Source organism: Echiichthys vipera, assembly GCF_963691815.1.
Source record: "Echiichthys vipera genome assembly, chromosome: 4".
Classification (NCBI taxonomy): domain Eukaryota; kingdom Metazoa; phylum Chordata; class Actinopteri; order Perciformes; family Trachinidae; genus Echiichthys; species Echiichthys vipera.
The window spans coordinates 23,759,212-23,773,666 of NC_139829.1; the positions used below are offsets into that span (position 1 = coordinate 23,759,212).

At 39.8% G+C, this 14,455-nt stretch overlaps 1 protein-coding gene across 1 annotated transcript in view; it reads right to left on the minus strand.

The window, feature by feature from the left end:
- adgrv1 (adhesion G protein-coupled receptor V1) overlaps window positions 1-14,455 on the minus strand; it is a gene marked incomplete at its 5' end in the record, with an annotated part of 103,223 nt that overhangs the window by 12,141 nt on the left and 76,627 nt on the right. Inside the window, 2 exons of the mRNA XM_083911993.1 lie at window positions 5,402-5,523; window positions 12,914-13,071. Of these exons, the coding sequence (XP_083768119.1) occupies window positions 5,402-5,523; window positions 12,914-13,071 (280 nt within the window). The remainder of the gene's footprint in view (window positions 1-5,401; window positions 5,524-12,913; window positions 13,072-14,455) is intronic.

Below are 14,455 nucleotides of genomic sequence, written 5' to 3' on the forward strand. Positions count from 1 at the left end.
ACTTGGGACTTGGGACATGGCACCATATTATTGCTTCTGATTAAATAGAGTTGGTCCAGCAGGCTGCCGCTGTTTCTGTCTCAATCCTGATTGACTTTTTTCTGACACTTTATTGTGTCATCCTGTTAAATTCACATCTCTTAATGTTCGACGGGCAGGACTGATGATGTTTGCTCTTAGCTCCGCCGTTAATTTGAGATATATTGTTTTCTAGCAGCCTCTTTGGCAGTAAGATGTTATTACAGGCGGACCTGTACTGAAATGGAACCTTTAAAAAGTTCCTCCTTATCACTGTAAATGTGAGCAGTTTGCTTCAATCGAATACAGTAACTTTCTGGAGACTAAAGGTTGCTTTCTACAAAAACAGTGCTCAATAACCAAAGAGGTAATTGGAACACAAACACAGTTGTGTGCAGCTGTAACATCTGCAGCTGTTTAATGGGGTTCAGTAATCAGCTGTTGGGAAACGTGCCACACAACCACATCAATAACACCAAGGTAAACATGGAAAATTCTCCGAATGGAAAATTCACGGCATGAAGGAAACAATAACAACCACCCTACTATACCTTGTAACAGAGAACCGCGTACACTATAATGACTAAAACCTCAAGGCAATGGAATAGCAAGATAGCATGTTTACATAAGCAGCTTGTGGAATAATAACTTGCCAGAAACAGGTATTTATGCAGCACCTTAGCCCATACAATATTTAAGTACAAGGTTTGTTAACATCTAATTTCAAGAAATCTAGCAAGGGTGTGTTGATGGATGTGATAATTAGCTCGACTTTTGTTGTAAGTCTTCTTGTGCAACAATTTTTAAAAAGCATTCTGTAAGTATCCATTTAGTCAGAACTTCCTGCAATGGCACCAGGACAGTGTAAGCCAGAAATTAACCTTTTTTATATATATTTAAAGACCTGCATCTCTGTTATCAATCATGACATAATATAATTGTAGTTCAAGGTGTATGGTGTAGAGTGTTTGATGAGAAGAACATTTTCAGTCTTGCTATCAGGATCCCATTTGCTTTCATTAAACTTTAATTCAGTCCTAATGGAAGTCCGACAAAAACACAAAATGTCAGCTCTCTTAATGCTTCCCTTTGGCCCTTCACAGCTAAATAAATTAAGCTTGCTCCATAAAATGGATGTACACACAAATCTAATTGCAACCATGCTTGGGTCATGGCAACAGCATCTTCATCGACACAGAGTATCTTGGCAAAGCAGTGCTTTGTGAAATCTGGGTCAGATTAGTTTGTTTACTGCTAATCAATGTCCTTGGACACACTTCGGCTTTGGGATTCTTTACCTGTCTGTTCCACTGACTGATGAATCCTTCCTTACTCCTACTGCAGACCAAGACCAAACGCCAGGGGCACTCATTTTAGTCTTAACTTTGCGGTAACAATGTACTGTAGGTGCGGAAAATCAATCGCCATAGTTTTCTAAAATACTTATTTTTCTTTTAGTGAGTATGAAAAGTTGGCTGCGTCATCTTTAGTCTGAGTTTGTCCCGCCTAAAGCCAAGGGCAAACTGGATGTAATGGGCAGCAATCTATTAGGCTGGCATGAAGTCCTTTTCTGTTGTTTTTCTCCCCTCTCAGAAGAAATAGCCGATTGCCACAGAGACAGAAAGGGGAGACGGGTGTTTTATACGTGATTGCGTGTATGTGCATGCATGGCTATATGTCGATGTCATTTGTGTGAAGATGGACATTGGAGGATGGAGGTAGAAAACTGGGAGGCCTCAGGGGCTTAAATCTAAGATAAAAATATTAAGGTCACTACAGAGGGAACAAAGGACTTTTGTTCCTATGGGATTAAGGCATTATAAGATATTTTTAACTCGGTCAAAAGAAAAATTAAAACTCGTGTCCAGAAAAAAACGACATTAACAGCAATGTCACCTAAAAATTGTGTTCCCATTCAATGAAGCTGCATTATCAATTACATTTCGAGGGAATTCATTTTTTCCTGCTTCCATTTGTCTTTGAAGTACCATAAATACGTTTGTAATCAAAATCTGTGAAAGTGCGCGTAGGGAGGGGTTCAGGGTCGATTTATGGTCGTTGTTCGTGTCCTGTGTGAAACCAAAAGTCAACATTGACTTGTTAACATAACATACGTAACTAAATGTTTTTGAACACAACTTAAATTAGGTAACAAATGTACTTATTTTAACCCAAACTAACCTCTTTTTCCAAACCTAAGCAAGTAGTGTTTTTAATTTAAAACGTTAACCATGTGTTTAAAACAGTACCCATGAAAAAGGGCCATTTTGGCATAAACTCCTGAAGGCTAATTTCTCCCAACAGCCTTTCCTTGAAACGTAATTGAGAATTGTATGGGATATACTTGTAAACTTTTATGGGACAGGGCTGGATGTCATTTTTAAAAAGGACGTCTAGGAATGTAGGAAATTAATTGTCACTCTCTCAGGACAAAATAAAGTGTGTCACTGTGTAAATGTAAATAGAATTAAAATCCTATCATCAACAAACTTGGTCATGCAACCCATGTCCACTCATACTATTGGTCAGCTGGAGAAACTGACCACATGATGTCACAGAGCAGGACATACTCTATGGAGCTCATAAACAAGTGCTAAGTGCGACATCAACTGTTGGCGCTGACATCACTTCTCTTCATTAGTCACTTTCCCAACAGTAGAGGTTTACTTTGGTGCAACACTGTTTTCTTTGGCATGTGGATGCCACATATCACCACTGGTTACCACTGACCTGTTATGGCACACTTAACAGGCAGATGGTGACTCTCAGAGGATGACAGAAGAGACCACAACATTTATAGACATGAAAGAATAGAGCCTATTGTCCCAAAGACAGTTGGGTCAGGAGAGCTTCCTGGACATCTTTACAAAGAAGACATTATTTAATGGCTCAAGATGTAAGACATTTCCACATAACACCATTCCTTTGTTACTGAATTGACCCTGTTAAAACTAGGCTTAAATAAGGCTGCAGCTATGGATTATTTTAGTAATCAAGTATTCAAAGAATTTGCATCAATCAGTGCATTTACATGCAGTTTAAACAACTGATTATATTCGGGTTAAGGCAATACCCTGGAGTTCTCATACTTTGGTTGACAGACCTAGATAATTCCTTTAATAACCCAAGTATTCACCCATGTATACGCCGTAACCGGGGAAAGGTCTGGTTATGAGTCAGTGCATGCTCCATAGATTATAATTGCCCCTCCCCACTCGGAAGCAGTGGATTTTGACCCTGAAATAGAATAGATCAGGAAGCATCTGCGCTGAAAATAATGTAGATAAAAACAGCATCAACACAAGTTTCACCTTTAAACCGTCTGAGGACTTTGCCATGGCAAGTAACGTTATTACCAAGAAGACCCATTTCTGTCGTAATTCTGACGAAAAAGTCGAAAGACGAACCGATATAAAAAGTCTTATTCTGACCAGTTGTATGTTGGTGGAGCGCCACCTACTGTACCGGAGGTAGACTTACTTCCGTCATTGTTCCCTTTCTTCTTCATGTATACTGGGAAAACTGCAATAACCCTGTTATTCACTTAACTGGGTTAAGCCCATACTCTGGTTACTGCTGTGCATGTAAACACGCAATGTATTACTCTAGTTTTTCAGGGAATCGTTTCAGCCCTAATCTTAGATAACTTTTAGATACTGTTTTAGATTTAAGCCACTGGTAGTCAATACTGTATGTTGATGTCATGCAGGCATTTCCAAAAGTTTATATACCAGTATTAAACTATCACTGTAGGACTATAAAAATATACTTTTCAGATGATTTGCTCTTTTAGGTTTGGAAAAGACAGCAAGCTTTTTCAGTTAAGTGAAGTTCTCCCACTCAAAACTGAAATATTTTTTCTGATCAGCCATGTCCGATCAATAATAGTAATGATACTAACAATACAGTATATCATACTAACAATTATTTATGATGTGAGCGACACCAGTATGTGATTAATATTCTGAAGTTAAAAAGAATAAACTAAAAATAATCTAGATTGTCATTATGATACACGTTTGTCATCTGTACATCAAAACATTGGGTTCAGTCTATGAACTGCGAAACAGATTTGGCCATAGACAAATCTATTTTCTGAAAGAAACTGCTATCAAATACTGAAGAAAAAAGAAAGGAATTAGCTGGGTTCAACCCATGATCATTGATGAATGACTGTTATGTATCTCTTTAAAGTGCAATACAGTGGACTCAAATGTCTGTGGTTTTACAGCTGGAAGAGATATCTGGTGATAGAGTTATCGTGTGTCTCATAAAGATAATTTCTTTATCTTCTCTGATACTTGGAGCACAGAATCAGAATAAAGTCAGGAAGAAGCAAATTAAAAGAGAGCCAAACAGAGAGACAACAAAGAGACCATGGCACAAATGTAAAGTGGAGAGAGAGAGAGAGAGAGAGAGAGAGAGAGAGAGAGAGAGAGAGAGACAGAGAGAGAGAGAGAGAGAGAGAGAGAGAGAGAGAGAGAGAGAGAGAGAGAGAGAGAGAGAGAGAGAGAGAGAGAGAGATGGCAGTGAGAGGCTTCAGAGAGATGTGACACATAGATAACCCTGACTCGCTCTCCACACATCAAAGCAGGGCTTCAAAGTGGGATGAAGTAGCCTTCATCACTAAGTCAACAAAACATCAACGGACAGACATACAGACAGATAGACGGACAGAAAGATAGACAGACAAACAGATAGACAGATAGATAGACCGAAAGATAGACAGACAGACAGATAGAAAGACAGATAGATAGAGGGCAGACACGCACGCACCAGTCTAGTAGCCTAGATCATCAATATTTTATTTGAATTAACTTCCAGGAAGCCCTCTGATATTGAAATCGATGAAATGCAATCGCCCTGACCAACTACCACACAGAAGAAAAATCTGTGTTAACCCAAAAGTACAAATCCTGATTATAAGTTTTGCTGGGAGGACAAAGTGAGAGTGTAACTTTAAGGAAGTTAATTCAAGTCAAACCCGAAAACAAAATAAAAAGCTAAAAATGCTAACTCAAATTCCAACACACATATGTGGCTGCACACCACAACATTTCATTAGATTAGTTTCACTTCTTAATTCTGCAATGGCGACATTAACAAAGATTACAACTTAAATGTGTGTCGATGGTAGCGGTGAAATGAATGACAACAACACTAATGATCAGATGAAGAAGCACAATAATAAGCAGTGAATCAGTACGTTTGTGTTTTTGGTACAGTGTATAACCAAGAAGAAGGGAATGCAACACATGATGGAAGAAGCTGCTTTGACTGAGTGTATGAATAAAACACTGTATAAATGAACAAATAAATAAATAAGCAGACAAGTAAGCAAACAGGTCAACAAACACATAGATAAACAGATCAGTGAGCTTACCAGCAAGCAGTTAAAGATGACGTAGAGGATGAGCATCCACAGGTATCTGTAGCCCATATGGAGTCCTGCCCACAACCAGACGAGGGAGATGAGCAGGAACAGGTAGAGGACCAGCGGCACCTCTGCAGCACAAGATAACAACAGCAAAGGATTAACAAACAATATCTGCACAAATTAGTATATCAATAAGTAAATGAACGTCATAACTGATTGTTATTTAATTTACGACTAATGTAAAATCCAGTGGATGCATTTATTTACAGTATAGATGAATCAGAATCAGAATTGGAAACAGAATCAGGATCAACGTTAGGGGTGGTACGGGTCTCCCATGATCCTCAGGTCCTGGAGGGACGGCAGGTCGCAGCTGATCACCTTTTCGGCACAGCGGCTGCAGTCTGTTTTTGTCCGTCACAGAAGCAGCAGCGTACCAGATGATGATGGTGTAGAAGTGCACCATCATTACCTTTGGCAGGTTGAATTTCTTCAGCTGCCGCAGGAAGTACATCTTCTGCTGTGCTTCCTTGGGGATGCAGCTGATTTTCTGCTCCCACTTGAGGTTCTAGCTGATGACTGTAGGAAGCGGAAGGACACAGTGTGTGTCTCAGTCAGTCACAGTGTCCACTGGGGAGTCACACAGGGTGATGGGGGAGGGTGAAGCTGTGTTCCTTCTGAAGTCCACAACCATCTCCACTGTGTTTAGAGCATTGAGCTCTAGATTATTTTGTCCACACCTAGTCACCAGGTGGTCAATCTCCCACCTGTAGGCAGTCTAATCTCCATCAGAGATCAGTCCAATGAGGGTGGTGTCATTTGCAAACTTCAGGAGCTTTACTGACTGGTGACTGGAGGTGCAGCTGTTGGTGTACAAGCAATGAGTAAAAGCTTATAATACCTGCTGCGCTCTTTGTATGATTGTGCACATATACAATACATGCATTTACAACTTTGTACATTTGAAAGCTTCACAGGATATAAATGACTCACACCTCATGCTCAAATTCAGATCTTTATGACATACAGTATCATGTAATTGGCATTTGTTGAAGTGTTTCTGAAGCTTAAGAAGAGAGGTTTGTTGTGTTTAGAGCCAAGAGCAGGGCCTCAGGAGCTGTTTAATGAACCACTTCTTACAGCCCGAATTCAGGATTGGTGTACAGCGTCTTTCTGCTCTAAAAGTCTTAATGAGTACACGTGGTCCACATATGGAGTCATGCCGACACTGATTAAAGCCCAAACTAGTGCTTGCTATACACTTGTGGAGAACAGTAACATAAGGTTTGCTGAAAAGACCTCAGATGAGCGCACGAACATGCACACCCACTTCGAGTTCCTCACGGATGACCGAACTTCACCCTATCTCTAAGGGAGACTCCAGCCACCCTCCTAAGAAAACCTGTTTCTGCCGCTTGTACCCACAACCTCGTTCTTTTGGTCATGACCCAGCTTTCATGACCATAGGTGAGGGTAGGCTGAGCTCTCTTTTCCTCACAATGAGATAAAAATGAATACTAAAGTGTCTCTTAATAATCTTAATATTGATGCCACACACCTTGTGGCCAGCCTTCATCTTGGCTCATCTTACCTCTCTCAGTACTGTGGGGACTACGAGTGTGACTCATGTTCTCCTTCTGAAGAATGACATCATTTCAATAGATGAACTTAATTACTCAAGCACTATTCTGGAGATAGGTGTGCCTCTTTCCATAGTTTAGGTCTGAGTCAGACTAAAGCATTAGGATTTCCTTACATAAAAATGGCCTTAAAAAGACTCTCACACACACTCACATAAGCATACAAACATGTGACCTCATGGTAAAATGCTCACTCTTTTTCCTACATGTTGTTTACAGTAGTACAGCAAGTGGTAACCCACTTTCTGTCAGGGGCTGATACAGCCATCAGTCATCCAGTATGCCACGTTATACAGGTAGAAGAGAATAATGTGCCTCAGATTTTTTTAAAGTGGTGTTTGTAATTTGCAGCTGGCCATTAGTGATCAACTTGAGAGGCTAAGACCTTGACGTTCCTTGATAAATTTCAGTCATGCTCTATGTGGTCGTATTTCCTGAACGAAGAGATATATTACATAACAAATTAATTTCAAGGTGAAATCTTCAAAACCAATTGCACCCCAGACAGACATAAATGTTTCCATTCCAAAGGGAAAAAGTACCAATTCAAAGTTACACTGCTGAGTCACCCTGTGGTCTGCTGGTTGGTGCTTTGTAGGACAGACTGTACACTTCAATTCACAAGTAGGATGGAAACACAGGGCACTGGCCCCAAGTTTGCTCAAAAAGCCTTCACTTAGGTGCTACTTCCACCACCCTGTCAGTTCCAATCTGCTCCAAGTTCTGCTTCTTATCTCCCTCTAGCTTTCCTTCGGCTGAACACTGTTGTACTCCATGTTTTTTTTCTTCTCATTTTCTTCCTTTTCATGCCTCTGTCTTTCCTTTTGAGACTTATTTCCTGCAAGTCTTTATTCATTCTGCCAAAGCTCTTTTCATTGTTTCCTGGTGCGCCGGGAATTATTTCACACCTAGTCTCTTTGTTCTTACACTCATTCTGCACATTCTGTTTTATTTCAGTGTTTTCTCAGTCTTTTCAAATTTTCAACTGTGTCTAGTCAGAGACACATAGCGAATATTATTTTATTCATACCACTCTCTCTTTCTTTTTTCTTTTATTTTGCACATCTGTCCCTATCTGCTCCCTTACTGGTTTTGAGTTTTCCAACCATGTAAGCACATTCCAGTCTGTGGACAGGGCAGCGCTCCCACAGTAAGAGCAGATTCCCAGAGCCAAATGCTGACTGACTGTTTGGATTGATACCACAAAGAAGAGGAAGAAAGTTTTGCAAAGTTACTGTATGTGTGCAAATACTGTATGAACGCAGTCTCAGCTCTCTACTAAAGAGACACTAAATTATGGGTATGGGCATTCTGTCTGGCGGAACTTACAATTAAATAGTGTAACCCCCAATAGTGCAATTTATGCTCAAAACTATTTGTAGCCAGTTTCTCACGGCATTAAGGACCTACTTTTCTTCACAGCAGCACAGGCCTCGGTTTACTTTTGCCCAGAGCTGGTTCCTGGTGTGAGAAGACAAACTGAGAGGAGAACATGGGTTCAACAAAAACAGCCGGCGCAGAAACTTAAGACAGTGCTGACATCACTGTCACAGAGAGGTCAGCAGCTGTAATAACAACGTGTTGTAAGAAGCGTGTGTTGAGCACACACAAACACCCCACACACAAGTTATATGTGTGTGAACTAAGTGTGAACATTTAGGAACAGTAAAAGCTGTGTGTTTTATATTGTTTAATTGCAGAGAATATTCTGTTAAGAGTAATGGCATAACTAAGAGTACTGAACTTACTGTTTTGAGTACTTTCATGATAGAAAAAACAGACACACAAGGATTCAGAAGTATATTCAGCAATTTACAATGGAAAATGCAAGCCAACAGTGGTGGAGGAGGTGGTGAAAAGTAATGGTACAACAATTACAGAAAACTCCATTACAAGTAAAAGAGTGCATAATAGTTAATGTTTGGAATATAATCACTAAAACAGTAACATGCAATCTTATATGTATGAATATAATTATATGTATGACATGAATCTAATAAAGACTGGACATGACTCAAAGTAATAAAAAATGAACTCTGAACTGCACAGCAACTGGAAGGTAATTCGTAATTAGGGACAGTTTAAGTTTATTCCAAGTGGTTGGGGTATTAAAGAAGAATGCAGTTTTTTCCCAGCTCTGAGTGTGCCTTCAGGATCTTTGGCAAGATCAGGTTATATAGTCTAGTTTGGAAAAGGACCAGAGTTCCACTCAAACACTGATGAAATATTGGTAGAGAGCATTCCATTTATGGCCCTAAAAACAAACAGATACCAATGTTTCTCCAATGTGATAAATATGAGGCTGGAATGATAAACTGAATCCAGGCATTTGAAGGTAAAGGGGGCAGCTATTCCAGAAATAACATCGCCATAATCAAATGCTGAATGGAAGATTACTGCTTATCAGTATGATATTTAAATGTAAACTTGTCATCAAGCCAGATAACAAGATAGTTGTATTTAGAAACTTGTTCTATTTTAGATCTACTTGGAGTAGTTATATACAAACAATCTAAGTCGTTATTTCTGGCCTTTGTAAATAATTTCTTTTTGCTTGCATTAAGAACTCTCTCCAATTTAACGTTGGCCTCCTGCAGGGCATTAAAAGCTAGTTGCAACTTCTTCATGGTAAGTTGAATAGTATCTGCAATGCAGTATAACATTGTGTAGTCTGCATGGAGATGGACAGGACAGTCATTCAAAGTGGAAACAAGATTGTTGATATAAATAGCGAACAGAACAGGACTCAGAACTCATCCCTGTGGTACCCCCTTAGAGATCAGCAATAATATGGATTATATGCTTCCAGAATAAACACATTGAGCTCTGCCATATAAATACTTTTCAAACTAAATGTCCGTGTAACTGATATATTCCAAATTATACATGACATTATTAGATTGATGCATGGATGTATACGCAGCAGTGCATTTACAAACTTTATACAGCTCGCAGACATCTGAAATGTGACAAGAGACCGATTACCCAAGATTTTAAATTAAATAAACTATTCTGAAAATAAAGTGGTATTTATCGCTGTCAAGTACAGTAAGTGTAGTGGAGTAGAAGTATACAGTAGTATCAAATGGAAAAACTCAGGTAAAGTACAAGTACCTCAACTGCACCTGCAGTCAATCAACACTTGATCTTAACAGCAGTATTTTAAGTGGAATTCTGAATTATTGTCATTAGAATACAGGAGCAGATTGAGGCTTTGCTGTTTTAATGGTTTGATTACACTGCAGTAATAATCTCTGTGTTAGGTGATATGCTGTATAGTTATAACTCGGAATGATTGGAAGAAATATATTCCTATAAACAAAACCAAAACAATTAAACAACATATGAATAATGTAGCCATAACAAAAATATCCAGTAAAACTAGGTATGAGGCCCCTCATGCAGTCCTAATACAGCCGCATTAGAGTTTGCATTTGGGGGCTATTGATAACGAGACTGTGAGAGCAAAATATAAACTGTGTCTGGAATCCGAATAAAACAATTGCACAGCCTCAAACACAGAACACACACAGTACATACTGCAGCACTTTGCAATCAAACCTCATCCCTCACATGTATTTGTTTATTTCCACATTACTGATGAAACAGCAATCAAAGTGCAGTCAGAGAATACTTGGAGCCATAAAAATAGAACCATAACAGTTATTCATTCAACTCCTCTCTGTTAAAAATCGAAAGTCTGTTCACTTCCGTATAAAAAGAACATCATGTCGTGCAAACACACCACTTGGGTTCATTGAGGGCTCTGATAAGGGCTTATTGAAAAATACTGTTGTTTAGTTTTTTTTTTTTATGTTGTTTTCTTTTTTTCTCGCAAGCCTTGTATTAGGAACAATGAAGTCCCAATCTTTGCTGAGGTGCAGGTACAAGTCTGCGGGTTGGGACCAACGTGCGAACACATACACGCACACACTTGCTTGACTTCACTGACGTCAGAAGTCCTGCTATATCTTGCACGGCCCTGTGACTTTTACATGTGGGCTTCTTATAATCAGGCACGCACGCACGCACGCCAAACACACACACACACACACACACACACGCACACACACACACACACACACACACAGACACACACACACACACACACACACACACACACACACACACACACACACACACACACACACAAACACACACACAGACTAGGCCTCAGCTTATCTCATCTGTTTGCAGCAGTAAGGCATTGGAAAATGTTGGTGACCTACATATTCATTATCCAAACAGCATCGGCTGTCTATCTCACAGGTTCTGCACGGATCTCAGTTGGATGGGAGCATCAAGGTGAATTGGTCTCTTGTCTGACCACTTCACATTTGTTTTATTCAACTATGGACATGCTATACTGATAGATTGCAAAGAGTTGTACACTGCACTGTGTCTTTGAATGGATTTGAATTCCCATTCATGCGCAGCCTTTTGACAGCTGTTTCACACAAAACTGGACACACATATTCAGACGTTAGTCTGCTGCTTTGAAAAGTGCCTACCTTGGAGCATTTGCTCCCTCGTTCTCTCTCTCTCTGTAAATAAGGAGTTTTAGAAGAGCTTCTACTTTTTTTCATTCAGCATACAGTGCAGTACCATATTCCTAGTCTCCTTATCCCTCAACCTAACCCAAACATATCCTGTATACTCTTCACCTCTGCTGTCCACACCTTTCCCCTAAAATACTCCTGTCAAAAATCCTACAGGCTGACCTTCAGCCTCAGTCTGTTTGTGTATGAGAAAGTATTGCTCCCTTGTTAATAATGCACACCTACCTGCAGCTCAGCAAAGTTCTGTTTTGGGTTCCCACACTACTTCAGAGGCCACACACAGTGTGTAGGGCAAACCGCTTGCCAGCCAAAGGACTGGCACTAATTCAGGCTTTGCTTTGTCATTGGAGGGCCTTGACTGAGCAAAACAAGCTAAAGCCTGCTGATTCTCACCAATGGCCACTGATTACAGCCATGACACTGAAAGGACTAAAGTGGTTTGGCTAAGATCTTCATGTGTGGGCGAAGTGACCGACTGCACTAAATAAATGCTACTGATTCAAACTGACCATAACTCAATGATAGTTACTATTTCTCTGCAAACAAGAATCTTATATAAAGTACAAATTTGAGGTTGTTTCCACATATCTAACTACGCTGCACTAAGTGCTTTAAATTATCTTAAAGATCCCATATCCTGCTCATTTTCACTTTTTAGGTTTCTACTGCAACATCTTTACATTCTTTAATGTTAAAAAAACACATTGTTTGAATATACACGTTCACCCTCTGACTGAAACAATGTCTCTCAGTCCGTCTCCCAAAAAAGCCTATAATCTGCTCTGATTCGTCAGTAATATAGTATTGTTGTGACATCACAACCGTAGAGAAGTCCTTGCGGCTCGTTTAAAGGCACAGTTTCTGAATACAGGCTGAGCATTTTAATACTGCCACAGTATTTATATAACACCTCACCTTGCTTTATAATAAAAAAAAGACATGGACATTTTTAAAATAAATTTCTACCTAATGCCTGAATAAATGTGTGACTGTCAGCATCATTTCATTCATGTCCCTGTTTCATAAATCCCTTGGGTACACTCACAGCAGACAGAGACATTACCAGTAAGCTGAGAAAAATACGGGCTGAAACTCACTAGCCAAAAATAAGGGTGGATACAGTCTACTTCCTCAGGGCATGTTGGCAGCAGGTTACTTGTTTGTGTGGTTTTACCCTGGTGTGGAGTTTTATCTTGAGTTCTTATCTTTTTATGTGCATACACATTTTTTTCCTCATACAGGAGAGTGCATATTCTTAAATATATGCTTATGCAAAACCGCATTCATTTATGTTTGTGAACACATGCTTCATTTGGTACCTGTGCTGTTGGTTCGTCCGCGGTAAATGTCGTCGTAGGCCTTCCACTGCTGGGTAACCTGGTAGGCATGGATGAATACTACCATGACTGCAACCAGACAGATGAGAGGCACCAGCACCGCTGTGCACAGAGCTGCATAGATGTTTGGGATGAAGCACCTACAGAGGGGGTGGACAAAATTGTGAGCGATTCTGTTTTTTCAAGCATATGTAGAAAGAGTGTACGTGAAAATAAGAGGAAATTGAAAAAGAGAGGGGGGGGGGGGGGGTAAAAAGTGTGTCCAGATCAAAGGTAAGCTCTAGGAAACAGAAACATTAAATGCTTATTGCTCTATATTTACTCGAGTTAAGATTAAGTTATTTTCGTCAAGTTTCAAACAGGATCTGGCCGGTGAGACCTCTGAGCCTGCCTTAGACTTGAGGCATTCTTGCTCAACAACAGCTTTTGCCTTCAACAGCAAAACTACGTATGTTCTTAAATCTTCTGAGCAACCAGGTCACCCTGCAGCTGCAGCAGGATAATATCTAAGGCCAAGGCTTAAAAGTGTTTTCCTATTATAAGGATGAAAGAACAAACAACACAATGTCTCCTGCTTTGAAAAGGGGATGAATACGGAATGGTTACATGGGTCAATCTGCTGATCTGGCCAGCCAAAGGTTAAAAGCAAACTTATTTCTTAAAAAAGTTGAATTCTTTATTTAAGCTATCTGTTGTTTTTCTTTAAAATACTATTGAGTTCTTTCTCTTTCTATTGGTGTGAGTCAGTATGACTTGTTTTCCTGAGAAATCTCAGGAGTCCTTTCCCAGCTTCTGTCCAATCAGACATGTTTTCTTTTCTTTATTAAATAACAAAACGGAGCACAACATTTTTCTCTGGGAAAATCAACACCCTCATATAAGCTGTAACTTCCAAACACACATGTGACTTTGTCCTTTTCACAAAACAAGCTCTTCCCCTGGTTTGGTGGGAGCGTGAAATACTGTACAGATAGGACCTCACAACAGGCCTGAGCAGTCACAGAGAAATAATTGGAACTATGATAGCCATAACATAACACAAGGTATGCCAAATAAAGCATTGCATCACCATGTACCAGCAAGACAGCCAGTCTATGAGAGTGTGAGCACACTGGAATATGAATATTTGTACGGCTGCATGGCCTTTAACAGGATGAGATTCTACTGTAGTAAAAATCTCACAGAAAGTGAAATCCCAGGCATTCTTGTAGCGACTGAAGGAAACATTACCTAGGGGCCCAGTTCACTAATGTTAGAGTTTGAGAAAGAAGAAATTAAGTGAGTTATGCTTTTTATGGGGTATTTTCGTAGTTACACTGCTGGGATCTTCTTTCGTATAAATATGGCACTGTGGAGTGCAAGGGTCACGTAAGCACAGGGCCTTGATAAACATCACCTAATAATAAAGTTAAAGTTATAAATCAATCATGCCCTGGTAGCCTTTGACTTGCATAATGTAATCACAGGACAAGGGCATACAAGTTGTAAATTAGCGTTTCCACAGGTAAGACTCTACAACAGCCT